Source organism: Halichondria panicea, chromosome 16 (genome assembly GCF_963675165.1).
Source record: "Halichondria panicea chromosome 16, odHalPani1.1, whole genome shotgun sequence".
Lineage (NCBI taxonomy): Eukaryota > Metazoa > Porifera > Demospongiae > Suberitida > Halichondriidae > Halichondria > Halichondria panicea.
The window spans coordinates 265,001-291,924 of record NC_087392.1 but is presented as its reverse complement, the minus strand read 5'-3'; the positions used below and the strand labels follow the sequence as shown (position 1 = coordinate 291,924).

The 26,924-nt window shown below is 47.4% G+C and overlaps 2 protein-coding genes across 3 annotated transcripts in view; one reads left to right on the top strand and one right to left on the bottom strand.

Annotated features, from left to right (window-relative positions):
* Positions 1 to 96: 96 nt before the first annotated feature.
* LOC135349574 (mucin-5AC-like) lies at positions 97 to 6,210 on the top strand. The gene is made up of 19 exons (XM_064548107.1): positions 97 to 662; positions 725 to 2,748; positions 2,846 to 2,899; positions 2,956 to 3,052; positions 3,111 to 3,224; positions 3,773 to 3,824; positions 3,878 to 4,001; positions 4,049 to 4,089; positions 4,142 to 4,354; positions 4,414 to 4,516; positions 4,686 to 4,842; positions 4,897 to 4,978; positions 5,039 to 5,105; positions 5,166 to 5,242; positions 5,367 to 5,493; positions 5,598 to 5,639; positions 5,706 to 5,801; positions 5,861 to 5,912; positions 5,975 to 6,210. Exons 1-19 carry the CDS (start codon positions 581 to 583, stop codon positions 6,094 to 6,096), a joined length of 3,726 nt encoding a protein of 1,241 aa, XP_064404177.1. The 5' UTR covers positions 97 to 580; the 3' UTR covers positions 6,097 to 6,210.
* Positions 6,200 to 26,924, bottom strand: part of LOC135349573 (proto-oncogene tyrosine-protein kinase ROS-like) — a 21,737-nt gene continuing 1,012 nt past the window's right edge. The window contains exons 3-46 of one of the 2 annotated variants that reach the window (XM_064548105.1): positions 24,478 to 24,639; positions 24,287 to 24,413; positions 24,074 to 24,218; positions 23,782 to 23,936; positions 23,326 to 23,463; positions 23,007 to 23,120; positions 22,840 to 22,949; positions 22,685 to 22,782; positions 22,159 to 22,625; positions 21,993 to 22,088; positions 21,519 to 21,737; positions 21,178 to 21,458; positions 20,919 to 21,058; positions 19,555 to 19,761; positions 19,138 to 19,179; positions 18,859 to 19,073; positions 18,488 to 18,693; positions 18,312 to 18,435; positions 18,093 to 18,253; positions 17,935 to 18,039; positions 17,203 to 17,269; positions 16,943 to 17,145; positions 16,576 to 16,793; positions 16,195 to 16,490; positions 15,753 to 15,920; positions 15,361 to 15,566; positions 14,525 to 14,687; positions 14,263 to 14,471; positions 13,931 to 14,098; positions 13,392 to 13,629; positions 13,071 to 13,182; positions 12,839 to 13,023; positions 12,659 to 12,742; positions 8,725 to 8,860; positions 8,561 to 8,641; positions 8,401 to 8,494; positions 8,279 to 8,343; positions 8,096 to 8,225; positions 7,637 to 7,796; positions 7,388 to 7,517; positions 7,177 to 7,311; positions 6,884 to 7,095; positions 6,665 to 6,801; positions 6,200 to 6,478 (exon numbers count right to left, since the gene is read on the bottom strand). In XM_064548105.1, coding sequence (XP_064404175.1) covers positions 6,440 to 6,478; positions 6,665 to 6,801; positions 6,884 to 7,095; positions 7,177 to 7,311; positions 7,388 to 7,517; positions 7,637 to 7,796; positions 8,096 to 8,225; positions 8,279 to 8,343; positions 8,401 to 8,494; positions 8,561 to 8,641; positions 8,725 to 8,860; positions 12,659 to 12,742; positions 12,839 to 13,023; positions 13,071 to 13,182; positions 13,392 to 13,629; positions 13,931 to 14,098; positions 14,263 to 14,471; positions 14,525 to 14,687; positions 15,361 to 15,566; positions 15,753 to 15,920; positions 16,195 to 16,490; positions 16,576 to 16,793; positions 16,943 to 17,145; positions 17,203 to 17,269; positions 17,935 to 18,039; positions 18,093 to 18,253; positions 18,312 to 18,435; positions 18,488 to 18,693; positions 18,859 to 19,073; positions 19,138 to 19,179; positions 19,555 to 19,761; positions 20,919 to 21,058; positions 21,178 to 21,458; positions 21,519 to 21,737; positions 21,993 to 22,088; positions 22,159 to 22,625; positions 22,685 to 22,782; positions 22,840 to 22,949; positions 23,007 to 23,120; positions 23,326 to 23,463; positions 23,782 to 23,936; positions 24,074 to 24,218; positions 24,287 to 24,413; positions 24,478 to 24,639 — 6,948 coding nt within the window. In that variant the 3' untranslated portion in view covers positions 6,200 to 6,439. The remainder of the gene's footprint in view (positions 6,479 to 6,664; positions 6,802 to 6,883; positions 7,096 to 7,176; positions 7,312 to 7,387; positions 7,518 to 7,636; positions 7,797 to 8,095; positions 8,226 to 8,278; positions 8,344 to 8,400; positions 8,495 to 8,560; positions 8,642 to 8,724; positions 8,861 to 12,658; positions 12,743 to 12,838; positions 13,024 to 13,070; positions 13,183 to 13,391; positions 13,630 to 13,930; positions 14,099 to 14,262; positions 14,472 to 14,524; positions 14,688 to 15,360; positions 15,567 to 15,752; positions 15,921 to 16,194; positions 16,491 to 16,575; positions 16,794 to 16,942; positions 17,146 to 17,202; positions 17,270 to 17,934; positions 18,040 to 18,092; positions 18,254 to 18,311; positions 18,436 to 18,487; positions 18,694 to 18,858; positions 19,074 to 19,137; positions 19,180 to 19,554; positions 19,762 to 20,918; positions 21,059 to 21,177; positions 21,459 to 21,518; positions 21,738 to 21,992; positions 22,089 to 22,158; positions 22,626 to 22,684; positions 22,783 to 22,839; positions 22,950 to 23,006; positions 23,121 to 23,325; positions 23,464 to 23,781; positions 23,937 to 24,073; positions 24,219 to 24,286; positions 24,414 to 24,477; positions 24,640 to 26,924) is intronic. The other variant, XM_064548106.1, reaches the window with a different exon arrangement.

Genomic DNA, 26,924 nt, shown 5'->3' with positions numbered 1-26,924 from the left:
GCATCGTGGATGAGAGCAGCTGGCTTTGTCCTGCTGGTGGTCCTCATTGTGTTGTCTACCCCACTCCGGTTCTTCACACTTTAGGGAGCTATACAGAGCTCTTGTTTAATGGAGCATGCATTATCCTATTTACATATAGATCAGAGTACCTGGGGGCTAGGCGCTGTATATAGTGTACGCAGGGAGAAGGCTTTGGTTGGCTTACAATGCATGTTATTGCTTTAGGGAGTATTCAGAGTTGTGCAAATTCACCTGAAGATATGTCTGTACTCAAGCTATAAGATTAGTACTCTCTAATTACATTTAAATTAGGTGTTCCGTTGCATTTTCAGTAATTATGAGCATCTTTTAGAGACTGCGTTTGTCATGTGCTTCTTTAGCTGCAGTCATAGGGAATGTTGTTGGTTTCGTACCACATCAAAAATAAGAGTTGCATTCCTTGTATATGCTACGTACTCACAACAATTTATGCACTGTCTGCCTGCATTCATGATTATGTCTGTGCATTGTCTGTATATAAGGACAGGACTTGGAGACATGCAGTCCAAGCAAAGAGTTAGTTGCTGAAGTCCAAGCAAAGATGAGAATGTACTCAAGTGTTTCTGTTCTACTTGTTCTGGTTGCCATGGCTAGTGCCTATGCAGGGGGTCCCTCCACTGGGGGTAAAAGCTTTCTACTGAATTTGTATGATGTGCTGTCTCATTCTATATTTCTGTTTATGCAGTGAGTGAACATCGTGATGTGCACCGAAGACTTGATGGAGATGCAGAGTACAGGACAATTAGATCAGCCAGCGACCAAAGCTCTGAGGATACCGACCAAAGCTCTGAGGATACCGACCAAAGCTCTGAGGATAGTGACCAAAGCTCTGAGGATAGTGACCAAAGCTCTGAGGATACCAACCACAATAACGGGCAAGGTACCAACCAAAATAACGGTCAATGCTCCAACCGAAATAATGGTCAAGGCTCCTCCAACCAAAATAATGGTCAGAGCTCCAACCCAAATAATTGCCAAAGCTCTGAGGATAGTGACCAAAGTTCAGAAGCGGCTACCACGATGGCCCCCACCACTGAGGAAGCTACTACGATAGCCGCGTCTACAGAAGAAGCTACCACGATGGCCCCCACCACTGAAGAAGCTACTGAAGAAGCTACCACTGAAGAAGCTACCACGATGGCCCCCACCACTGAGGAAGCTACCACGATGGCCCCCACTACTGAAGAAGCTACAGAAGAAGCTACCACGATGTCCCCCACCACTGAAGAAGCTACTGAAGAAGCTACTACGATGGCCGCCACCACTGAAGAAGCTACCACGATGTCCCCTACCACTGAAGAAGCTACCACAATGGCCCCCACCACTGAAGAAGCTACCACAATGGCCCCCACCACTGAAGAAGCTACTGAAGAAGCTACCACAATGGCCCCCACCACTGAAGAAGCTACTGAAGAAGCTACTACGATGGCCGCCACCACTGAAGAAGCTACTGAAGAAGCTACCACAATGGCCCCCACCACTGAAGAAGCTACTGAAGAAGCTACTACGATGGCCGCCACCACTGAAGAAGCTACTGAAGAAGCTACTACGATGGCCGCCACCACTGAAGAAGCTACCACGATGTCCCCTACCACTGAAGAAGCTACTACGATGGCCCCCACCACTGAAGAAGCTACCACGATGGCCGCCACCACTGAAGAAGCTATCACGATGGCCCCCACCACTGAAGAAGCTACCACGATGACCCCCACCACTGAAGAAGCTACTACGATGGCCGCCACTACTGAAGAAGCTACTACGATAGCCGCGTCTACAGAAGAAGCTACTACGATGGCCCCCACCACTGAGGAAGCTACTACGATAGCCGCGTCTACAGAAGAAGCTACTACGATGGCCGCCACCACTGAAGAAGCTACCACGATGACCCCCACCACTGAAGAAGCTACCACGATGGCCGCCACCACTGAAGAAGCTACCACGATGGCCCCCACCACTGAGGAAGCTACTACGATAGCCGCATCTACAGAAGAAGCTACTACGATGGCCGCCACTACTGAAGAAGCTACTACCATGGCCCCCACCGCTGAAGAAGCTACTACGATGGCCCCCACCACTGAAGAAGCTACCACTGAAGAAGCTACCACGATGGCCCCCACCACTGAAGAAGCTACCACTGAAGAAGCTACCACGATGGCCCCCACCACTGAAGAAGCTACCACAATGGCCCCCACCACTGAAGAAGCTACCACAATGGCCCCCATCACTGAAGAAGCTACTACGATAGCCGCGTCTACAGAAGAAGCTACCACCATGGCCCCCACCACTGAAGAAGCTACTACGATAGCCGCGTCTACAGAAGAAGCTACCACTGAAGAAGCTACCACGATGGCCCCCACCACTGAAGAAGCTACCACTGAAGAAGCTACTACGATGTCCCCCACCACTGAAGAAGCTACCACCATGGCCCCCACCACTGAAGAAGCTACTACGATGGCCCCCACCACTGAAGAAGCTACTACGATGGCCGCGTCTACAGAAGAAGCTACCACGATGGCCGTCTCTACAGCTACAAATGAAGCAGGCACAGCAGTTGCTACTACTAGGGTATCCGTGGGTACAGAGGCAGCTGACCCTGTCTCAGCCATGCTAGAGCTGGTGAAGGAAGAGGACATGAGGACAGCTATGCAGATACTGGAGGAGATCATCACCAGGGTGTTGTCAGGACCCCCCTTGACACTGGACCCTGAGGTGAGTAATTAATAAGGCGCCCCTCTAATCATAACAACACTTGTATATAAATCGTATGATTTAAACAATGTAATCTGTACAATAATTATGTCCCTAGGCCATGCTGAGAGCACTGGCAAGGCTTCTACAGAACACCAAGAAGCTACCAGCAGTAAGCCATGACCGCAAACAATACTGTATTGTACACATGTGTGCTCCTTTGCACAGGCAGAGAGAGTGGAAGTGGCGTCCGAGATTTTAATATGCTTGGATCGCCTTGCTCTCCTCGCTTTCAACGTCTCTTTTGTGGATGTTGGTTTTATCAGTGAGTGTTTGTCTGTCTCTTACCACCGTCTCCATGCTTATATACACTGTGTGTGCAGAGATGAATGTGTCTGAAGCTACCTTTGTGGGTGACCTTGTTGCAATGGCAGTCAATGGCAGTTCTATCATTCTAGATGGTCAAGAGTTACAGAGACTAACTGGAACTACCTCCGGTGAGTTTGCATGGCTACCATTACTATTTGCAGGCTTACAAGATGATGCTTAACAAAAAGAGCCCCCAAACCATTGATTAAACGGATGGGGGGGGGGATTGAATATCTTTCAACCCCATAACTTTAGTATCATTGATCCAATTTCAAAATTTTTATGATTTTCTGAAAGCTTAGAAAGAGACCTTTCAAATAATGTGTTCCAATCCAAAATTTTGTTGGGGCCATAATTTGTCATTTTTCGGCTTTGGACCATGGTATGGCTAAATTGGTAAATATTTTAATTACTCAAATATGAACTTTGATGAAATCATTTGAAAGGTCTCTTTCTAAGCTTTCAGAAAATCAGAAAATCGTTTTTTCGGCCTTGAACCATGGGCTATTATTTTCCATTGTGTGGCTAAATTGGCAAGTAATTTTATCTCTCAATAAGAACTTTTGATGGCACCATTATGACGACATGCGTGACATTGCTAGTGGAGTGTATATAGCTACATAGCTGTGATCATGTGAGGTACACACTATCTTACACACTATCTTACATTCCACAGGAAAGATTGCTTCCTTTTACTTGACTGACATGACTGATATTCTGGACGATAAGTAAGGGCATTCTTTATAGAGTGCTGACTCATCACATTCCTCGTCTCCATTAGTGACACGCTGAGTGGGTACAGTATTGATGGTCCTGTGCTCTCCACAGCTGTCCTCTGTGGGGAGGAGGTGTGTAACACACGGGGCTTACAGTCTCAAGTCAAGATTACCCTCAGAGCCAATCCTGTAAGTTACATCCTTGTATACATGCATTCATTACTGGTGCACTGCAGGATGAGAAGGAACAAGTGTGCAGGTTCTGGAAGACTGACTCGTAAATATACGTAATAGTTTGTTCAATCAACCTTATCATTGTGTGTTCACAGGATGAGGTGGTCTGGTGATGGATGTGCAGTTGACCATGACCAGTCAACAGACACTCTCACTGTGTGCACATGTACCCATCCCTCCCACATTGCCGTCCTACTGACCCCCCATGGAGATGATGCTAGTGTACACTTTGACCTCGTCAGCTATACTGCTGTGGCCATATCTCTGGTTGCTATGACTCTCACGGTGCTCATCCACACATGCATCAGGTGAGCTACCATCACAACCTTGTGTGCTTGTGTATTGACCCTTGATGTCTCTTGATCAGGTCGCTCTGGTCACCACGGAGCTACGTTCATGTACAGCTGTGTCTGTCTCTGATAGCCTATCAACTCGTATTTGTCACAGCTATTGACAAAACACACAATCAGGTATAAATTGAGCATCATTATCTGATTTAAGCTCTATGGGTCTCTTGCATCACATGATCTCTTCCTAATCTTTCAGAAAGTTGTAAAATTAACGTTATTGGAACAACGGAACTAAAGTTATGGCCGTTCAAAGATGCTCTTAACGCTAACATTAATTTTCTCTGTACAGATATTTTGCTCTGCAGTTGCTGTAGCCTTGCAATACTTGTACATGGCGGCCTTCCTGTGGTTGTTAATGGAGGGGGTGGTGCTCTGTGTGGGTGTGATCAAGACTAGCCGCAAGAAAAAGTATTGTACAATTCTAACCTTCACCATCCTCAGCTACGGTTAGTCCACACCCGCCATGCTTTGATCCACTATAACAAGACCACTGTGTGCAGGTCTGCCTGCCCTGTACTTGTCACTAGCCCTCGCCCTCAGGCACTTGCTGACTGGCTCATGGCTCTATACTAGAGATGCTAGGTGGGTAACGAAGTGAAGGAACTGTATACAGCCCTTCAGTATGGCCTCATGTATACACAGGTGCTGGCTGGGTTATGGTGGTGGGTTTATGTGGGTCTCCATTTCCCCAGTCCTTCTCATTGTCATGGTAAGTATATAACCACAGCTGCATGGTCAAGTACCTATCACCATGCGCCTGTCTGCACAGGGGAACATTGTGGTGTTGTTGGTGGCCATGGCTATGCTGTATAGACACTCCAAGAGGAGGGAGATAAAGTCAGAAGTGTATGTGCTGTGTGTGTGTGTGTGTGTGGGCGTGTGTGTGTGTGTGGGCGTGTGTGTGTGTGTGTGTGTGTGTGTACAATTATAACTTAGCAACACATTTGATGTTGGTCTTCTCCCTGTACAGATACTGGCTGAAGTGTTTTGCTGCGCTGGTAGTGGTGATGGGCCTCTGCTGGTCTGTGGGTACTGTGCTCCAGGACCTATCCTCCACTCCACTTCTCCAGGCATCCACTCTCTGCATGGCTTTCCAGGTGACCTACCTAAACTAAGAGATGGAGGAGTTGCTCAACTCTTTGACCATTAAATTTGAAATATTCTCACACGTTATGTATGAGAAATGTTATTTCACATGCAGGGTCTTGCCGTGTTCTCAATGTTGGTCCTCTTCCCAGACCAGGTTTGTATTGTTCTAGCTGGTAGCACTAGCTAATATCATGCTGTGTGTACACCATCACTGCTGTAGGTACGACGCGATACCTTTGTGAATGGTTCTACTCCACACTCTGACACACCTCCACATCAGAGTGACCCTTTGGGAGTCCGCATAGACCAGCTCATGGTAGTTACCCCCCACCATGCATGTCAGTTGACCTCACCCCCCCCCCCCCCCCCCTGTAGCATAGCACATCAGGATCACAGCGATACAGCAAGTCACCAACCAATCAACAATGTAGGTCATACTTATTACCGTGTGTGTTCCAATATGCATGTCATTACCCCTCCCCCTTATAGCTGGTCCCCTAGTGTTCCCAAACCCCGCCTATGCCACCCCCCACAATGCTGTGTACAAGAGTCTGGACCCCACAGCTGTTAGCGTGGAGAAAGGAGAAGATATCAACATTTATGACAACTAACAAACTAGCTATAATGGCATTTTTCAGAGAACTTCATATAATTATACTGTTGTAGTTTTCATTATGTTACATACGTGTACGTGAATTCAACAAGTTAGCCATGCATGTGAATTGAACAACTTATTGTCAAAAATAGTAATTAAAATACACTGTACATAATAATATACATGTATTGAACTTGTGCAGAATGAACATTAAAAAGATTAGCTGGGAGTACAGTAATAACATATACATGCAGCAGCAAGGTGACCCACACATGTACACTGAGTTAAATAACTACTACAGTTCATGTAGCCTATATGATACACACGGTGATGATATGCACACATCGATTAAAAACCCTCTAAAACGGTCCAACTTCTCTGAAGGCATTTGCATCTTCCTGCAAGGACAGAAACAAACAGTTGTCAACACAACACAGATACACAGTCAACACAACACAGATACACAGTCAACACAACACAGATACACAGTCAACACAACACAGATACACAGTCAACACAACACAGATACAGTCAGTAATAGCAGTCATTCAGTCCTAGTGCCACGTTTGTGTACGTGGACTCACTATAGCTGCAATGAGATTTTCTGAACTGCTTACAGGAAGTTGGGAGATGTTGTTCTCCTCTCGTTTGTGAATGCTACCATGGCGACGGAAACTGTTACGTAATTTGACACTCCCTGATCTGGCTAGATTCATGAAACCTGTACACAATGGAGAAACACACATCAATACACTGCTTGGGCTATATAAGGCTACATCACTAACACTGGACTAAAACCTCACCTGACTTGAAGGAGGGTGTTCTACTGGGTGGTTTCCCTGACGACGTTCGTCTCAGATTGGGCTCTTCCTCGGGTTCAGACTCTGAGTCACTGTGGTAGACACTGTCAGGTCGTTTGATACGATCGAGGAAGTTGGTGAGGAGCGGCACAATCGAATCAAAGTGTGGTCGATCTGACGAGTACCTCTTCCAGCAGTTCTGCATCAGATGATAGCTGTAGGGAGTGGGGGCAAAGGTCAATATTAGGGGGTGGAGTGATGTTTGGGTGTGTGTGTGTTACTCTGATTTGTCGTACATTTTGGAGGGGCATTTCTCTGGCTTTTCTAATCTGCCCCCTCCAGTTACAAACTGGAGCACCTCCTGGTTGATCCGCCCAGGGTAGGGCTGGTTGCCAAGACTCATGATCTCCCATAGCAACACACCAAAAGACCTAAGGCAAAGTAATAAAAATTATCATAAACTGGTTTTCAATTTAGTGTACATAACTACTGGTGGTTAGGGCTGACCATGTATCTGACTCCACGGTGAACTTGCCCTGGAGCAATGCCTCAGGGGCCATCCATCGTACAGGCAGTTTGCGTTGTCCCTCCACCTGGTAGTAGTCTGATGAGTAGAGGTCTCGCGCTAGACCAAAGTCTGTGCAGGGAGGGAGTGATGATATACAACCAAGCACAGGTCTAAACACACCAAGCAAATAACTACAGAATATATACGACTACTCTAGTTACAGGTACTAAGCTCCTCCCACAACACACCTCCGATCTTGACCATCCTGTCGGCCCCCTTACTGGACACGAGGCAGTTCCTCGCTGCAATGTCTCGATGGATAAAGTGCTGCTGTTCGAGGTAACGACAGCCGTGGGCCACGTCCAGCATGATCTGTATCTGCTCCGCGAGCGTCAACAGAACAGGGCCCTAGGGGAGGGGAGGGGAGGGGAGGGGAGGGGAGAGGTGGTGATATGAGTTATGCTGTAGCTCAAATGTTTTGATATACGAAAACAGGCCTGATTTTGAACTTATATTCTTTCAAAAATTTGGAAAATTTCGTCTAAAATAAATTACTGATCTAAGCTAGCACACTATAATTATTATCTATCAAAGAGCTACTAAATACAGAAATTGTTTGGAAATCGGACGTTTGCAACACAATTTATGGCCTCTCAAACTTAGCTATCAATACATGCAGTAGTTTATATGTCATGTGATCATCTTACGTGGTCTCTCTTAGCCTCTCGGAGGAACTTGAGTAAGTCACCTCCTGGCATGAGCTCCATGATGATGTACACTGGGTCATTGTCAAGACACACCCCCAACACCTTCACGATATTAGGATGGTTGAAGTTACTGCAGGGACAGAGGGGTGTTAAGTCAGGTGAGCTACAGTGGTATGGAGTTACCTCATTAGAGAGGCCTCTGACAAAAACTTCTTCTGGTCTTCACTATTAGCACCTTTCCTTAACGTCTGTTGTGGAACAAAGCGTACATGAGAGGCATTACATCATTACTAGTGAACTCTGACCTTGACTGCAACGGGGGTGGCTCCAGTGTCCACTCCAAGGATGTCCGTGGCTGTCCCCTGGTAGACCTCACCAAACTCTCCACGATCAATGAAACTGGCCGAGAGGAGGGGGACGGGGAGCAAGATAAAACACGCTGTATTGTAACCAGACCACACCTACTTTTCTAGTTTAAGATTGTGCCGAGGGAATTTGCTGAGCTTGTCAAGATCGTCATCAGTACACACGTAATCTTCATTAGTCCTGGACACACAAAGTAAAAAAATATAAAACAACCACTCTACAAGCAAGCCTTGCCCCCCCCCCGAGATGGTTGCCATGCTTACCAGGTGTAGTGGGGGTTCTGTGCCTGCTCGTGGCGATAGGCACTCCTTAAGTTGCTCAACTCGTGATCTGGTCCATACATGTAGGATAGACTACGTATCTCCTGCTCTTTAGGACGACTCAGGCGAACAAACCACACTGTAAGCAAGGAGATATTAGTAACCACATATCTGCACCAGGACATAAACACCAGGACATGAACAGCTAACACAAGCTAGTGTACAGTACAGGCACTGTGGTAAACCCAGGGATGAACAGCTAACACAAGCTAGTGTACAGTACAGGCACCGTGGTAAACCCAGGGATGAACAGCTAACACAAGCTAGTGTACAGTACAGGCACCGTGGTAAACCCAGGGATGAACAGCTAACACAAGCTAGTGTACAGTACAGGCACCGTGGTAAACCCAGGGATGAACAGCTAACACAAGCTAGTGTACAGTACAGGCACCGTGGTAAACCCAGGGATGAACAGCTAACACAAGCTAGTGTACAGTACAGGCACCGTGGTAAACCCAGGGATGAACAGCTAACACAAGCTAGTGTACAGTACAGGCACCGTGGTAAACCCAGGGATGAACAGCTAACACAAGCTAGTGTACAGTACAGGCACCGTGGTAAACCCAGGGATGAACAGCTAACACAAGCTAGTGTACAGTACAGGCACCGTGGTAAACCCAGGGATGAACAGCTAACACAAGCTAGTGTACAGTACAGGCACCGTGGTAAACCCAGGGATGAACAGCTAACACAAGCTAGTGTACAGTACAGGCACCGTGGTAAACCCAGGGATGAACAGCTAACACAAGCTAGTGTACAGTACAGGCACCGTGGTAAACCCAGGGATGAACAGCTAACACAAGCTAGTGTACAGTACAGGCACCGTGGTAAACCCAGGGATGAACAGCTAACACAAGCTAGTGTACAGTACAGGCACCGTGGTAAACCCAGGGATGAACAGCTAACACAAGCTAGTGTACAGTACAGGCACCGTGGTAAACCCAGGGATGAACAGCTAACACAAGCTAGTGTACAGTACAGGCACCGTGGTAAACCCAGGGATGAACAGCTAACACAAGCTAGTGTACAGTACAGGCACCGTGGTAAACCCAGGGATGAACAGCTAACACAAGCTAGTGTACAGTACAGGCACCGTGGTAAACCCAGGGATGAACAGCTAACACAAGCTAGTGTACAGTACAGGCACCGTGGTAAACCCAGGGATGAACAGCTAACACAAGCTAGTGCACAGTACAGGCACCGTGGTAAACCCAGGGATGAACAGCTAACACAAGCTAGTGTACAGTACAGGCACCGTGGTAAACCCAGGGATGAACAGCTAACACAAGCTAGTGTACAGTACAGGCACCGTGGTAAACCCAGGGATGAACAGCTAACACAAGCTAGTGTACAGTACAGGCACTGTGGTAAACCCAGGGATGAACAGCTAACACAAGCTAGTGTACAGTACAGGCACCGTGGTAAACCCAGGGATGAACAGCTAACACAAGCTAGTGTACAGTACAGGCACCGTGGTAAACCCAGGGATGAACAGCTAACACAAGCTAGTGTACAGTACAGGCACCGTGGTAAACCCAGGGATGAACAGCTAACACAAGCTAGTGTACAGTACAGGCACCGTGGTAAACCCAGGGATGAACAGCTAACACAAGCTAGTGTACAGTACAGGCACTGTGGTAAACCCAGGGATGAACAGCTAACACAAGCTAGTGTACAGTACAGGCACCGTGGTAAACCCAGGGATGAACAGCTAACACAAGCTAGTGTACAGTACAGGCACTGTGGTAAACCCAGGGATGAACAGCTAACACAAGCTAGTGTACAGTACAGGCACCGTGGTAAACCCAGGGATGAACAGCTAACACAAGCTAGTGTACAGTACAGGCACCGTGGTAAACCCAGGGATGAACAGCTAACACAAGCTAGTGTACAGTACAGGCACCGTGGTAAACCCAGGGATGAACAGCTAACACAAGCTAGTGTACAGTACAGGCACTGTGGTAAACCCAGGGATGAACAGCTAACACAAGCTAGTGTACAGTACAGGCACCGTGGTAAACCCAGGGATGAACAGCTAACACAAGCTAGTGTACAGTACAGGCACCGTGGTAAACCCAGGGATGAACAGCTAACACAAGCTAGTGTACAGTACAGGCACCGTGGTAAACCCAGGGATGAACAGCTAACACAAGCTAGTGTACAGTACAGGCACCGTGGTAAACCCAGGGATGAACAGCTAACACAAGCTAGTGCACAGTACAGGCACCGTGGTAAACCCAGGGATGAACAGCTAACACAAGCTAGTGTACAGTACAGGCACCGTGGTAAACCCAGGGATGAACAGCTAACACAAGCTAGTGTACAGTACAGGCACCGTGGTAAACCCAGGGATGAACAGCTAACACAAGCTAGTGTACAGTACAGGCACCGTGGTAAACCCAGGGATGAACAGCTAACACAAGCTAGTGTACAGTACAGGCACCGTGGTAAACCCAGGGATGAACAGCTAACACAAGCTAGTGTACAGTACAGGCACCGTGGTAAACCCAGGGATGAACAGCTAACACAAGCTAGTGTACAGTACAGGCACCGTGGTAAACCCAGGGATGAACAGCTAACACAAGCTAGTGTACAGTACAGGCACCGTGGTAAACCCAGGGATGAACAGCTAACACAAGCTAGTGTACAGTACAGGCACCGTGGTAAACCCAGGGATGAACAGCTAACACAAGCTAGTGTACAGTACAGGCACCGTGGTAAACCCAGGGATGAACAGCTAACACAAGCTAGTGCACAGTACAGGCACCGTGGTAAACCCAGGGATGAACAGCTAACACAAGCTAGTGTACAGTACAGGCACTGTGGTAAACCCAGGGATGAACAGCTAACACAAGCTAGTGTACAGTACAGGCACTGTGGTAAACCCAGGGATGAACAGCTAACACAAGCTAGTGTACAGTACAGGCACCGTGGTAAACCCAGGGATGAACAGCTAACACAAGCTAGTGTACAGTACAGGCACTGTGGTAAACCCAGGGATGAACAGCTAACACAAGCTAGTGTACAGTACAGGCACCGTGGTAAACCCAGGGATGAACAGCTAACACAAGCTAGTGTACAGTACAGGCACCGTGGTAAACCCAGGGATGAACAGCTAACACAAGCTAGTGTACAGTACAGGCACCGTGGTAAACCCAGGGATGAACAGCTAACACAAGCTAGTGTACAGTACAGGCACTGTGGTAAACCCAGGGATGAACAGCTAACACAAGCTAGTGTACAGTACAGGCACCGTGGTAAACCCAGGGATGAACAGCTAACACAAGCTAGTGTACAGTACAGGCACCGTGGTAAACCCAGGGATGAACAGCTAACACAAGCTAGTGTACAGTACAGGCACCGTGGTAAACCCAGGGATGAACAGCTAACACAAGCTAGTGTACAGTACAGGCACTGTGGTAAACCCAGGGATGAACAGCTAACACAAGCTAGTGTACAGTACAGGCACCGTGGTAAACCCAGGGATGAACAGCTAACACAAGCTAGTGTACAGTACAGGCACCGTGGTAAACCCAGGGATGAACAGCTAACACAAGCTAGTGTACAGTACAGGCACCGTGGTAAACCCAGGGATGAACAGCTAACACAAGCTAGTGTACAGTACAGGCACCGTGGTAAACCCAGGGATGAACAGCTAACACAAGCTAGTGTACAGTACAGGCACTGTGGTAAACCCAGGGATGAACAGCTAACACAAGCTAGTGTACAGTACAGGCACCGTGGTAAACCCAGGGATGAACAGCTAACACAAGCTAGTGTACAGTACAGGCACCGTGGTAAACCCAGGGATGATGGTGGGTACTTGATATATATAAGACTCATAAATATAGCTGAATCAGCAGTATTGTTGACTCACCACAGAAGAGGAAGAAGCCGAGACAGAGTGCAATGAGGGCAGCCCCGCCCAGTGCTATGCCCACAATAGCTCCAATGCCCAGGACTGTGTAGACACGGATAACAATACAGTCAGTAGCAGTAATGACAGTGAAGATGCACAACCAAAACACCCACCCACACACAAGTGTGCTTCACTCACTTGGTTGTTCTAGCTGCGGGGTGAACACCATGCTGTCACTTGGGGGCCCAGTGCCAATGTCATTGACAGCTTGTACACTCACATCATAGTTGATCAGCCCCTCCAGACTAGAGAACTGAGTCTGTAGATCCAGTGATCTTCCATCGAACACCCTCATGGTGGCATTCCGTATCCCCGCCACCTCTCTGTGGGAAGTGATAGATGTGGGGGGCAATGTTGGTGTCATACGTACCTTGCTGAGACCAGATAATTGATAATGCCTGATGGTGATCGTGGATTGGGCGCTTCCCAGGAGAGCAGAGAGCCGCTTAGAGTAATAACATCAACACGGTCTGGAAGACCAGCTGAACAGAACAAGGGATGGAGGCTGTTAATATCTCACATGTAATAAACTACACATGGGTCCTAGGTTAGGGAATCAAAGTCAGCTACAGTGTATGAGAACACACCCACACACACACAGGTCCACGCACACACACAACACACACACACACACACACACACAGGTACGCACACATACAGGCTGCCCACACACACACAGCTGTCCGCTCACCCATCGTTGTTGAGGACTTATCGGCACGTCCTTGTCCGGAGGTGACTTCTCCTCCCGGTACTGTCTTCCCGGATATCTCCCGGTACCTACCCACACTCTGGACACAGTACAGTGTGTACGCTCCTAGACCAGAGATGGGGAACACAAAGGTCATGGGGGTCATTGCAGCTCGAAACTCTGTTCTGATGGAGTCGTCTGGACAGCTGCAATTGGTGCTTTCAACAGACACCTCACAATACTGCATGGGGGGGGGGGTACACTTAGCTACAAGCATCTCTGCATGGGGGGGGGTACACTTAGCTACATGCATCTCTGCATAGGGGGGGTACACTTAGCTACATGCATCTCTGCATGGGGGGGGGGTACACTTAGCTACATGCATCTCTGCATGGGGGGGGGGGGGTACACTTAGCTACAAGCATCTCTGTACATGTGATGCAATATTATTGCGTACACAACATGCATACACGTTTCCATCCACCACAAGTTGTTTCCTGACACAGCACATACCCACACCCACACACAATAAGTACACACACCTGCACAGCCACACTCGCGATGTCAGAGTGAGTACTTGGCTCTAGAGTGAAGTTCACAGTGAGGTTAGAGCTAGAGATGGACTGTGATAATGGCCGAGGGGGCAGTCTCCAGAATGACACACGCACACGAGCAGCTGGACTGTTGAACGCTCCATTGTACAACACCACCTGAAGGCAACACACGTCACGCACGTACTCAACACACAGAAAACAAACAATTTGATAAACTACATGTACTTTCGTCATAACTTTAAAAATTATGCAATGAATATCAAAAGTAAGAGCTGTAGCTCTAGACATCACCAGGGACTATATATGAAGGAGGTGGTCACCTGCAACTGGTGGTCACTGCCTGGTGGTATTCCTATAGAGCTGTCGATGGTCGTGCTCTCACTCATGACTGATATCGACTGACCAGTCTCAGAACGAACAAAGTAGACCACGCTATTTGGATCACCTCTTAACACTCCAGGAGCCCAATTAAGCTCTACACTAGACGTGCCAATCACGTTGGAATTGAGAATGGTGGGGGCGTCGGGAACTGTGTGTGTGAGTTGTGTGTGTGTGAGTGTGCGTGTGTGGTTGACGTCATACCTCCTGCGAGAGTCCGTGTACTGGAATCCGCCACAGAGCTTCCTTGCTGGTCGTCAGAGGAGAATCTTCGCTGGGAGAACACATTCGCAGTAATCAAGCTTAGAGGATACTCAACAAAGGACAAGAGCCCTGTCAGCTCAAACCGTGTTCCATAAGTCATTCCCTGTTTTTGTGTGTGTGTGTGTGTGTGTGTGTGTGTGTGCGTGTGCGTGCGCGTGTGTGTGTGTGTGTGTGGAGGGGGAAGACTGACACTAGTGTGTGTGTGTGTGTGCGTGCGTGTGTGTGGGTGTGTGGAGGGGGAGGACTGACACTAGTGTGTGTGTGTGTGTGTGCGTGTGCGTGCGCGTGTGTGTGTGTGTGTGTGGAGGGGGAAGACTGACACTAGTGTGTGTGTGTGTGTGCGTGCGTGTGTGTGGGTGTGTGGAGGGGGAGGACTGACACTAGTGTGTGTGTGTGTGTGTGTGTGTGTGTGTGTGTGCGTGCGTGTGTGTGTGTGTGTGTGTGTGCGTGCGTGCGTGTGTGGAGGGGAGACTGACACTAGTGTGTGTGTGTGTGTGCGTGCGTGTGTGTGCGTGGAGGGGGAAGACTGACACTAGTGTGTGTGTGTGTGCGTGTGTGTGTGTGTGTGTGTGTGCGTGCGTGTGTGTGTGTGTGTGTGTGTGCGTGCGTGCGTGTGTGGAGGGGAGACTGACACTAGTGTGTGTGTGTGTGTGCGTGCGTGTGTGTGCGTGTGTGGAGGGGAGACTGACACTAGCGACAATTACTGCACACAATACGATATTGGACTGTCCAGTAGGTACATGTACTGTATTATCACGAACAAAAAGTGTCCTTACCGCATTATTAAAAAAGAATCGATCTATGCCAGGATCGGCCACGGATATAATGTAGTTGAGGGGGGGAAAGCTGAACACATCGGCACACTCGGCTGACAGTGGTGGCTCCTCCCACTCCATAGTCAACGAGGTGCTGGTTTTATCCACCACTTTAGGCACAGGCCTGATAGCCATTATATGCAACGGTGGAGACAGGCACTCGAGTCCTGTGTGTGTGTGAGCAGTAGCCAAACACATAAATCAAAAGCAACTAAACAGACAATCCTAACTCAAGTTATGAGCAGCTGGTGATTATTTAGGTGGCTCTCTATTCAGAGCAAAACCACTCAACTTGTGATAAGCACACCCTACACACACACACACTAGCCGCCCACACACACACACACACTTACGTCCGAGTGGCTGTGCCCCGGGACTGAGGGGGGTCAGTGTGGAAGGAGCGCCTGTCATAGACACAGTGATGAGAGAGGTGGGGTCAGTCCTCAGTACCGCATATACTCCAGTCCCTCCACTCCAGTACAAGTGGCGATCATCAGCTGCAATGGACGTGGGGGGTAGTCCTGTGGGAGGGGGGGAGGGGCAAGAAGGAGAGTTCATTTTACAAAAGTCAACTCATAGAGGGAAGGCTGTGTCCCATAGGACTGACTACCATATAGCGGGTATATTTCAAGAATAAACTTTCTAAAAAGACTGTTAGAAAGGTTTTCGCGGAATAACAAGGCAGCTCATGGATATAAATGTTCGTGGTACATGCTTAATCAGTGCGCAAATATTTATACCCTCGAAGTATATCTGCTTAAAAACAGATGACTCTACACTACTCGTGAGACCTACCCACGGACGAGGTGTCTCCTCCAGACAGTGTGGCTGCATCGACCAATAGCGTGCACTGTCTTGAGGTGATATTACAAGAGTGGATGTCTCCATCACTGGTAGCCACTAAGAGGTTCCGTGTGATGGGGTCAAGGGTCAATACGGGGGTGAGGTTGAGAGAGGAGAGGGTGTCAGATTGACGCTTCCTCCGGCGGGAGGTGGTGCTGAGGATAGTGGGTGTGGTCAAGTTAGACTGACGGAGATTTAGTGAGAGCAGCTGTATTGTGGAGCCATCAGACTGGATCCAATACAGGACTCTGAATGGGGGCAATAATAATACTTTGAGTGACGGCTACAATGTATGAATGTATGAATGAATGACCTCAGTGTTGAACTACGTACCCTGCCATAGGGTCCATGGTGAGTTGGAGGGTGGTGGTTTGTGAGAGGGTGTGGTCTAGGGAGGGGAACAGGAGTGCATTTCTATCTTTGTCCAGTACTCTTATGCTATAGAACTCCAGTTGGTTACTGGTAGTCCTGACAGCATAGTAGACAACCCTGGCAACCCAGTCATACGCAAGAGACAACATCTCGAGATCTGGGCCTATAAGCTTGAGAGTCTACAGAGACAGGGAAGAAGGAAAATTATCACGTCAGCTGTAAGACTTAGGAATCACCTTGTACATACATACAACTGCATAATTATATACTTGTGTCTGAAACCCATTCAACAGAATAGCTAATGCTAGACTACTAGCAACATACGTACATCTATTTCCCCAGACTGCAGTGATGACTTGAGGATGGTGTACATGTCCCTGTCAAAGTAATAAGCTTCCCTGGCAATAGTGTCAGCGAGAAGATGAGTGAGCGTTGCCGTTGTTGTTGGTGGAGTGACAAAGTCCGTATCCATGCCAGCTACTTGGGCATTCCCCGAGTCCAGGACCAACAGGTGACGAGGATAGTTGGGACCTGGTTGAATAGCCGTTGAAATTTATAAAATAAAGCAATTAAGGCTATAGTACTCACCATCTAGAGTGAAGGTGAGAGTGGAGGAGGGGATGCCAGGGCCACTGGGCATGTTGGACGCTGTGATCTGCACATGCACACAACACACACGGTTATCACACACAACTTGTTGCTAACAAAAGTAGCTACATTGGAGGGGGGGGGGGGTTGTAGTTAAACAGCCATAACTTTAGTACTGTTGATCCAATGTCAAACATTTCCTGATTTTCTGAAAGCTTAGAAAGAGACCTTTCAAATGATGTATTTTGATCCAAAATTTCGTCGGGGCCATAATTTGCCATTTTTTTGGCTTTTTAAGCTTTCGAAAAATCAAAAAATCATTGCAATTGGATCCACGGAATTCAAGTTATGGCAGCTGAAAGAGTCCCCAAACTATCAAAAGTTATGATTTTCAGAAAGCAAATGATGTGTTTTAATCTCATGAGGCCGTAATTTTTTGGCTTTAGCCCATATGTTCCAATTATGTACCTTAAGGTGACATATTTTCACATATATGGATACATTAAACAAGAGGGCGGCCAATTATTTGCGAGTACTAATTTTTGCGAATTTACTCTCATTCGCAGAAATAGCAGAAATTAATACACGCGAAAATAATATTATGTCACCTTAAGGTATATATAATTATATGGAAAATACTTTTTAGGAACTTTTGATGACACCAGGTATTTTTCTAAGCTTTCAGAAAGTCGTTAAAATTGATCGATGGGCATGCAGCCAGTGATGACATACCTGGACATCGTAGGCAGTACCCTCTTCCAGGTAAGACACAGCAAAATCGATATCTGCTCTCATGACGAGGACGTGATTGGGCAAATTTCCTGGGGGTTGATACACCTGCAGAAGGGGTAGTCTCAATGAGTACCTTACATTGAGTAAGGGTATCTCACCAAGGGAAGGGGAGTCCCCCCAACATTGAGGGCGAGGTTGATGGAGTAACTATCGATGATAGAGCCAGCTGGTGGAGTCCACAGCACTAATCCTGTTAGATCAGTCTCCCCCGCTAATGGCTGATACACGATCACCCTCACATCAGTGACCACTCCAGGAACTGCACGTACAAACCATTCACCATACTAGTACATGTGGTAAAGGGTCATCACTCTTACCTGCTGGTAGCGACTGTACTGTACTCATCGCTGTTGGTGGTCCACACACCCAGAGGGAGCAAGTCACCAGACTACTATTCACCTGAGTCCTTTCCTCAGCTACCATTACTGTTACATTGGTATCCTAGTAATGTACAGCAAGATTAAATGGTGTAAATATGGCACAAGTTGGTTACCTTGAGGATGACATTGCGGACAGGGTTGGCTCCATTGAGGAGGTAGTTAAGAATGAAGGTGAGTGGAGAGTTGGGGAGGACGGGAGGGGGAGCAGTCCACTGTAGGACCACAGAGGTGATGGTGGACCCAGGGCCTTCTGAGGGAGGAGAGGGGGCAGCTTGTGGTGTCACTCTAGCTACGCCTCGCTCAAGAGCCTGTAGATTGGCTATGAAGAGAGACAGGATATTTAGGTAACCATAGAGCATACGTACATGTATAGTGGGGAAGAAAAGTGGAATAGAATAGTTGGGAATGGTGTGGTTTCGGTGGTGGGCAAGGCTCTCCATTCTACACAACAAGTGAACAGATCTGCTATAGTTATCGCTCTCACGTGGTAGGGGCTGGGCTCCTCTGGAGGTGACAGTCATGTCTTCTATAGCGATGCTCGGATCATTTAGGCAGATGTCGGTCACCTGCTGTTGACCCACAAACAGGGATCTGTCTGAAGGTACACTTGTGAACTGTGAGGGAATGCTGTGAATAGTGGAGCCACTGGCAATGAAGAGAGTGTCTGAGGCATACACCATCACTGTGGCAGTCGCCGTACTGTGTGTGTGGGGGGTAGTCATGTGACTGTGTGGGCGGATAAGGGGGGGCGGGGTTAACTCACCCAAAGGAGAAATCACTCATGGATAGATCTCGTGCCACAATACTGCACAAAGAGGAGAGGATGATACAGGTGAAGGTATACAAGGAGGAGAGGATGATACAGGTGAAGGTATACAAAGAGGAGAGGATGATACAGGTGAAAGTATACAAAGAGGAGAGGATGATACAGGTGAAGGTATACAAAGAGGAGAGGATGATACAGGTGAAGGTATACAAGGAGGAGAGGATGATACAAGTGAAGGTATACAAAGAGGAGAGGATGATACAGGTGAAGGTATACAAAGAGGAGAGGATGATACAGGTGAAGGTATACAAGGAGGAGAGGATGATATAGGTGAAGGTATACAAAGAGGAGAGGATGATACAGGTGAAGGTATACAAGGAGGAGAGGATGATACAGGTGAAGGTATACTCTCACCTGTTGGTATCACACTCTGCAGTATTGTACTCGAGCTGATTGACAGTGAGGGTGCTGGAGGCTGTGTTGCTCAGCCAGTACAGCCTCCTCCGCCCTGAGTCAATGGCCAGAGCTGTGGGGGTACTGCTGCTAGCATGGCAGGAGGTAAGCCCCTCCCCGTTGAGCATCTTGCGGTAGATTGTAGAGTCACTCACCCAGAACAAAAACCTGTGACGTGTATTTATAAAGTGCGTATGAGTCAAGTATGTGTTATTTAGTTCCAATTGATTACGCCCACTCCTGTGCTCAGTAAAGAAGTATATTTAGAATTGCTACTAAAAATACAGAGCAGTGTATCATATTACCAGTGCTGTATCAACACTGTATGACATCATCATCAGCATAATAAGATGAGCAATTGATGTTTAATAAGCCAAGGAATTGGAGAATTGACAAACTTTAAACAAAACGATAATTTTTCAATGATTATAATCTGTAGCTAATAGAACTAGAGCACTAAAGTGCAAACCCTCGGCTGGTGACATGATTATAAAGAAACCAGAAGACTGATATAATGCAGTGCATATAGTGATGTTGTTATCATCATCATGCATGACTTGCACAGCAACTCAGGAGCAATAAAACTAAAACAGACTGGAGGCATGCTGAAACATTTGAGAACAGGTAGTAGTACTATAAATATATGCACTGTGGATTAGGATCACAGCAAAGAAGCATGGAGTCTCAGAAAAGTATGGCTCCAGGTCCTGCATGGATCCCAGTCAGCTAAAGCAAGCTTTCTGCTTTAGTGACCCTGTTCCAATATTGTTCCTGGTATATACAGCTTTCTACTTTAGTGACCCTGTTCCATTGTTTCTGGACCTGGTACAGGATCACTTCAGTTATAAGTAACGCATGTGCAAGTTCTGTTCAAGCTACATTTTGCTCACTTTTATTAGACAACGAAGCTTTAACACCGAAAGCTGCCACTATTAGAAGTACTGACTTGTTGTGTGGAGGCTACCCATGCTGTAAACGCAGTGCTAGAGCATCCAGGTAAGCAGACCCAGTCACAAGCTTCTTAGCTTTTGCTCGTTTTTATTTGACAACGAAGGTTTAACATGAAATTCTGCCACTATTAAAATTAATAACTTGTTGTATGAAGGCTATCCATGCTGTAAACGCAGTGCTGTGGCATCCAGGTGAGTAGATTCACCTGTCGCAAACAAACAAACCAAACGACTACTATAACCCGTGGCCGCCCACGCGCCTCGGGTTAACTACACACAAAACTGGAGGGGGATATACTAACAATACAGAGCAGCATAACACACACCCACATCCACACCCACATCCACACACACACACACACACACACAGCTCACCCATTAGTGGCGTCCATAGCCGTGGTCTCAATTCCAGTAGTGCCTGAGAATGTCTGGAACACCTCTGGACTACCAATCACTGGATTGGAAGCATCCTCCACTTCCACTGACGCCACGTTAATGACCCGGGACTCACCATCCTGAGAGGGAGGGGATCGAGTGAGTATTTTTATACATGTAGATTTTATCCAGATTGGAATAGGCTACTAGCTATAGCATGGTAGCCTCTCAGACTCTAGAGATATGATAAAGTATTCACCTGTATTCCATCCTGTACCCAGAAGAGTCTCCTAGTGACCCAGTCAAGTCGTAGGGCATAGGCCCTAGAGACAGTGTCAGGTGCCATGGTAATAATGCCCCCCACAGTGCGAGAGACGACATCTCCTCTACTACCCTCAGTCAACCAATAGGTAGTGTCAGTGTGAGAGTCAAAGGCCACACCACTCGAGTCTGTGTTCTCCACACACACGGATACGCTGTTGAGCCCTACGTTGGTTGTTATGACACCAGACTCAGTAGCCACAACCAGCTGTAGGTCAGCTAGAGGGGGGGGGGGGGGATGATATACAGTCAACACTAGACCTAGCTAGTACCACTCACCATCTGTCCTGGTGTGGAACACAATAGGTACTAACAGCCCAACTTCAAGATCTTCTGAGTCACTTAATCCCCTTGCCACAATATCTAGTTCGTACAGAGCACCCCCTGTCAGACCCGCCAGGTTTACGTACGGGTCAAAGGTTATAATGGTGGTAATTGGCCCAGAAGAAAGTTGAGAGTACTGCACACTGTACTCCCAGGCTCGGTACGAGTCATTACCTGTCATGAAATTATCATGTGATAATATTATTTGTATGTGATCATGCACACATCCTCTTTAGGTCATTGTGAATGCTAAAACTTCCTGTTAGCCTATTAGCAATACGGCGTCACAAGCTAGAACACATGTAAATGCATACACATATATACACAGTCTGATAACCAAACACAGAACAAGCTTTGACAAACACATGTACGTATATGTATATGCATACTTATATGACAAATCACTATAGTAGTAGCTAGTGGTCTTACTGAAGAGGCTTCCACTGAACACAGGGACAGTCCAGGAGACACGAGCTGACACATCCACAGAGTCGACACGCACGTCACTCACAGGGAATGGAGGGACTGCATACAAGGGGACACAATGATTAACAAGAGGAGGGGAGCGGGGATAGTGGTTGTGCTAAGCTGTCACCTGGTAGAGGCTGTAGGACGTCTCTGTAGACCCTCATCATTGTTAGGTTAGTGATTGCAGTACCAGAGTTAATGCTTTGTGAAGCACTATCCCCTGTAATGGGTGTGTTCAGACCACCAGTGGTTACGACGAGGATGGCACTTGTTGGTGAAGTATTAAGGACAAGGAGGGCACGATTGTTATAAATAGCCAGTAGTGTAGTGTCTCCAGGAGCACCATTGAAGTTTTGCAGGTTGTTCCCATTGGCAGTGACTGATGATAAACAATTGGGAAGATTGGGGGGAAGGGTTACGCAGCTCTGTTCTAATATAAGGTATATCACGGTGGATTCAGGCGTGAAAAATATCACAGGTACTGCGACAATCGTCTCCATGTTATCTAAGAGGGCGGGGCAGTCTGAGTTGCCAGCCCTCACAGAGCTCAGTGGGGCTCTGTAGAGTCCACTCATGCTACTCCAGAATAACCACCTGTATATAGGAGGGCAGAGTCAACATACCGTGACCACACCCACTATCGGCTGACTCACCCCCTCACTGGATCTACTGCAATGTGTCGCAGGCCTTGTGTGGAGAGTACACAGTAGCTGTCTGTCAGGCCGCCATTCGTCAGGTCTCCTCGCATTATCTGTAAGGGAGGGGGTAACTTGCACGCCCACTATAATAAAGGATGGCGGCCACACACCTTGCTCTCATTAGTGCTGTTTTCTATCCAATAAATTTCGTTGTAGATCCAGTCCACAGCAACAGAGCCAAGGCTATCAGCTGGCCTGTCAGCTAGTATCACCTCAGGGGCTGTAATACAAGCAAGGCTGGCTAGGTCAGGGCACATGTGGTGGAGGGGGAGGTTACCTGATGGGTTCAAGAGAGAGAGAGAGTCAGAGGACAGTGTCACATTGACTCGGTACAGGCTCAGGTCAGCACTAGTGAAGTAGATCTGACCACGATGGAAGTGGTAGTCAATACCTGGGGAGGGGGGGGGGGGGGGGGGGCAATCAATCGAGATGAGCTTGAGAGCTACAAAATACTTTCTGAAAAGTAAACCTCCTTCACTTAAACATTCTAGTGATGGCACACACACACACACAATGCTACAATCCATGATTTATTAGTGTCTCAAAAGCTGTTACACACAGAGCCATGATGATCATCAGAGGTGGTGTGTCTATACCTGTAATAGTGGCAGTGTGGGAGAACAGAGGGCGTTGTTCGTTTGCCTCATAGGTACCACTTATCTCTACACTATCGACAGTGAGACTTAGACTCTTCACGCTGTCATCAAACACCATGAGGAGTATACCAGGGCTCCCTGCAGGGGGGGGGGGGTAAGCATTGTGTGTGTGTGTGTGGCACTGGACACAAGCTAGGAGCTACTTACAATTTCGAAAAGCTTAAAAGAAGGCCTTTCAGATGGTATATTAAATTTTGACTTTAACAACATGCCCAAAATACTCATGGGCTAGCTTGGCTACTCATGGTGTTTTGCCAAAATTGGTGGTTTTTGATTTTAATACACCATCTGAAAGGGTTTACTTTAAGCAAAAAATCAATTGAAGGACGCAAGTTATGGCCTCTCAAAGATACCTACATCCACAAACTGACGCTATAACATGATTAGTTAACTCACTAGTACTGGCCAAAGTGGTTCCCTGGACAACAGGCGAGTACTCCCCCTGGCCAAATGAGTTGGAAGCAGCCACGGAACAATTGTAGGTAGTTGAAGGGGTAAGCTGGAGCACATTTACACCTACGATACTTGTACCTCTGACAGAACGTATCGAGCTGTGGGGGGTGGTAGCCGGGGGTGTGTGATGAATAACAGCTAGTCTCAAGCAAAGATATGTAACGTACATGTTATAGCGGGTATATTTCAAGGATATAAACTTATAGCAAGACAATCATAAACGTTTCAAAGTCACCTGTTTTGGACGACCTCTCCAGTGTCGCTGACGAGGCAGAGGACGTGCCACATGTCCACCCCATCCATCCGTTCCTGCCACAGCACCCGGATAAACTCTTGTCCGTTCACCTGTATAGCCACGCCCCCTGGAGGAGCGGGAGGGCCTGTGTGGGGGGTACACATGAGCAACGTTAAGACTCTCCACTATACACACACACACACACACACGTACCTTGTAGAGTGGTGGCACACAAGTCACAGTTGCCACAGGTATCATCTGTCACTATCTGTCGACAAATAGTCACTGTGTACTGAGTGTTAGATGTTAGATCTGTCATTGTGTACATCAGGTCCGTGGTCTGTGGGGGGTAGAGTAAGGGGGGTATAGCAATGCAGGGGGTCAGCTCGTTCAAAAGGACTTACATTGTCTTCTCCTATAAACACTCTCTCTTGAAACCATCGCACTCGATACACTGTGTCAGGTTGGTCCATTTCCCATTCCAATGTCAGGAATGTTTGTCCCCGTTCCACGACAGCCACATTCGAGTTCCACCCCTCACCAGTAGTAGTACATGTCTCCACACACTGCAGGGGTCAGAGGTCACAGCTGGTACACACACACAACAAGCAAGAACCTTGTACATCTGAATAAACTGTTTGCTACAATCAATACCAATAGCTCGCAGGAATGTGCACTAGCTAGTGAAGCAATCAACATTCCAGTGGGACTTTGCAAGGCCCACCACATACACATTAGTGGTCAGATGCAGCCCGACAACAGAGACAACGACACACACACCACTGACTATTGCAGGGCTCTGTTGCCCCACACTACTGGAGAGGGTTAGCTATCAGAGCCTCTTTAAGGAGCTTCACAGGCTCAACATTCAGCAGCTAGACCAACTGTGTGTGTGTGTGCTCCTGTTTCAGAGAACACTATATATAGGGTGGCACACTTGGCTAATTAAGTGGGGAGATTATTATACAATTATTGGCTTCCAAACTGTTTTCTACTTTGTTAGAGCAACTTAACCACTTAAGCTACAAGCTCAGCTGCTCTACACTCTCCAGTAGACTCAACAGAACTGAAGCTACCTCATGTGTGTGTGTGTGTGTGTGTGTGTGTGTGTGTGTGTGTGTGTGTGTGTGTGTGTGTGTGTGTGTGTGTGTGTGTGTGTGTGTGTGTGTGTGTGTGTGTGTGTGTGGTGTGTGTGTGTGTGTGTGTGTGTGTGCATGTGTGGTAGGTGGGTGTGTGTGTGGTGTGCGTGTGCATGTGTGGTGGGTGTGTTTGTGTGTGTGGGTGTGTGTGTATGCTCTCAGTTACTTTAGTGGGAAAGCCATCTTCCTATCAAGTGCAATACAAACATGACGAATGATCACCACCTAGCAGTGTCAACTTTGTGCAGACCAGGTGGTCCATAAAATGAAGACAAATATAAACAAATGAGGTTTAGCTAGAAAGACAAATCTGCTGTTGACTGCCTGAGCATGTACACAGTGATTCAGCAGCCAACCAGCTCCCAGAGGAGATGGTAAACAAGGCACCTTATCATTACAGGCATTTATGGAGTATGCTTACACATGTTTTGAGATACTACAAAGACTCTGCCAACATCAAGAGTATATTATAGCCACTCTAATTTAATAGACAAGACTAGAGAGTATCCCATATGAAAACACACAGCCCTAAAAGTGGACATGGAAACTGGATGCTATGTATCATTATATTGTAGTGGGTATGGGAACTGTACGCTGTGAACATCACTATTGGTATGCTGTTGCTCAACCAACCGGCTAACTAGATCACATTGGTGGTCATGAGACAGCTAGCTATGGACAGTGTGTGGGTGGGCTCCTCCGCTGACTCAGAGACAACTAGCTATGGACAGAGTGTGGTGGGCTCCTCCACTGACTCATGAGACAGCTAGCTATGGACAGAGTGTGGTGGGCTCCTCCACTGACTCATGAGACAGCTAGCTATGGACAGAGTGTGGTGGGCTCCTCCACTGACTCAGGTTACAGTGGGAGGTAGTGATAACAGCATCTATATAGATCTAGAGGGTGTACACTAACAACCTGGGGCTGCTTGTCTACTGGGGGTGTGAGTATTGATAACCACCAGACATTAACTTTATATTTAGCATCAAAGATGATAGATAAAAGGATTTAAATGCCTCCAGACACCAAGCAATTAGGTGGGACTACACAGGAAACACTGAGATCATATTGCTGCACTGCATGTATGGAGGCCTATTAAGGGGAGGTTCTGATTGGATCAGGCATGATGCAAATTAATAAAACACTTACACCAATGGAAAGAAAATTCCACAAAATGGCACAATGAGCTAGCTATACCCTTGCCCAGAGGAGGCTGACTATCACAACCAGACTATTCTCCTACTAGCTCGAGAATGCACAATTAATCACTAGTTACACAAATTACCTTAAAGGGTTAACCACTCAGGCCTGACAATGCCCTATACAGCTCTACCAAGCCCTCTCTGCACACAATGGGCCCCCCCTGTGACCTACACCCTGAGGGGAACACACTAGCAGGGCATGCAGGTGGTCAGCTAACTTCCCTCAGGGCAGACACAACATCTGCACACACTCTAACAAGAAACTGGCAACCAACACAGTGTGTGTACTGAAGCTCTGAGCTAAGCTCTGATTTGGTAATACAGTTGAGCCTCGGTTATCCGAATCCCGGTTATCCGAATCCTCGATTATCCGAATGCTAGAGCATAGTGCAATCTGAGCATGCGCAGTAGGAAATTGCCCACGTGGCTGGCAAAAAGAAGCCAGCTGGCATGTTTTGATTATCCGAATATTTCACTTACCCGAATGGGCCCGGGGACAAAGGTGTTCGG

Coding starts and splice junctions, on each gene's coding strand:
- LOC135349574 (XM_064548107.1), top strand. CDS start 581: ATGAGAATGTACTCAAGTGTTTCTGTTCTACTTGTTCTGGTTGCCATG. Junction 663..724: donor AGGGGGTCCCTCCACTGGGG/GTAAAAGCTTTC, acceptor CTGTTTATGCAG/TGAGTGAACATCGTGATGTG. Junction 5,640..5,705: donor TGGTCCTCTTCCCAGACCAG/GTTTGTATTGTT, acceptor TCACTGCTGTAG/GTACGACGCGATACCTTTGT.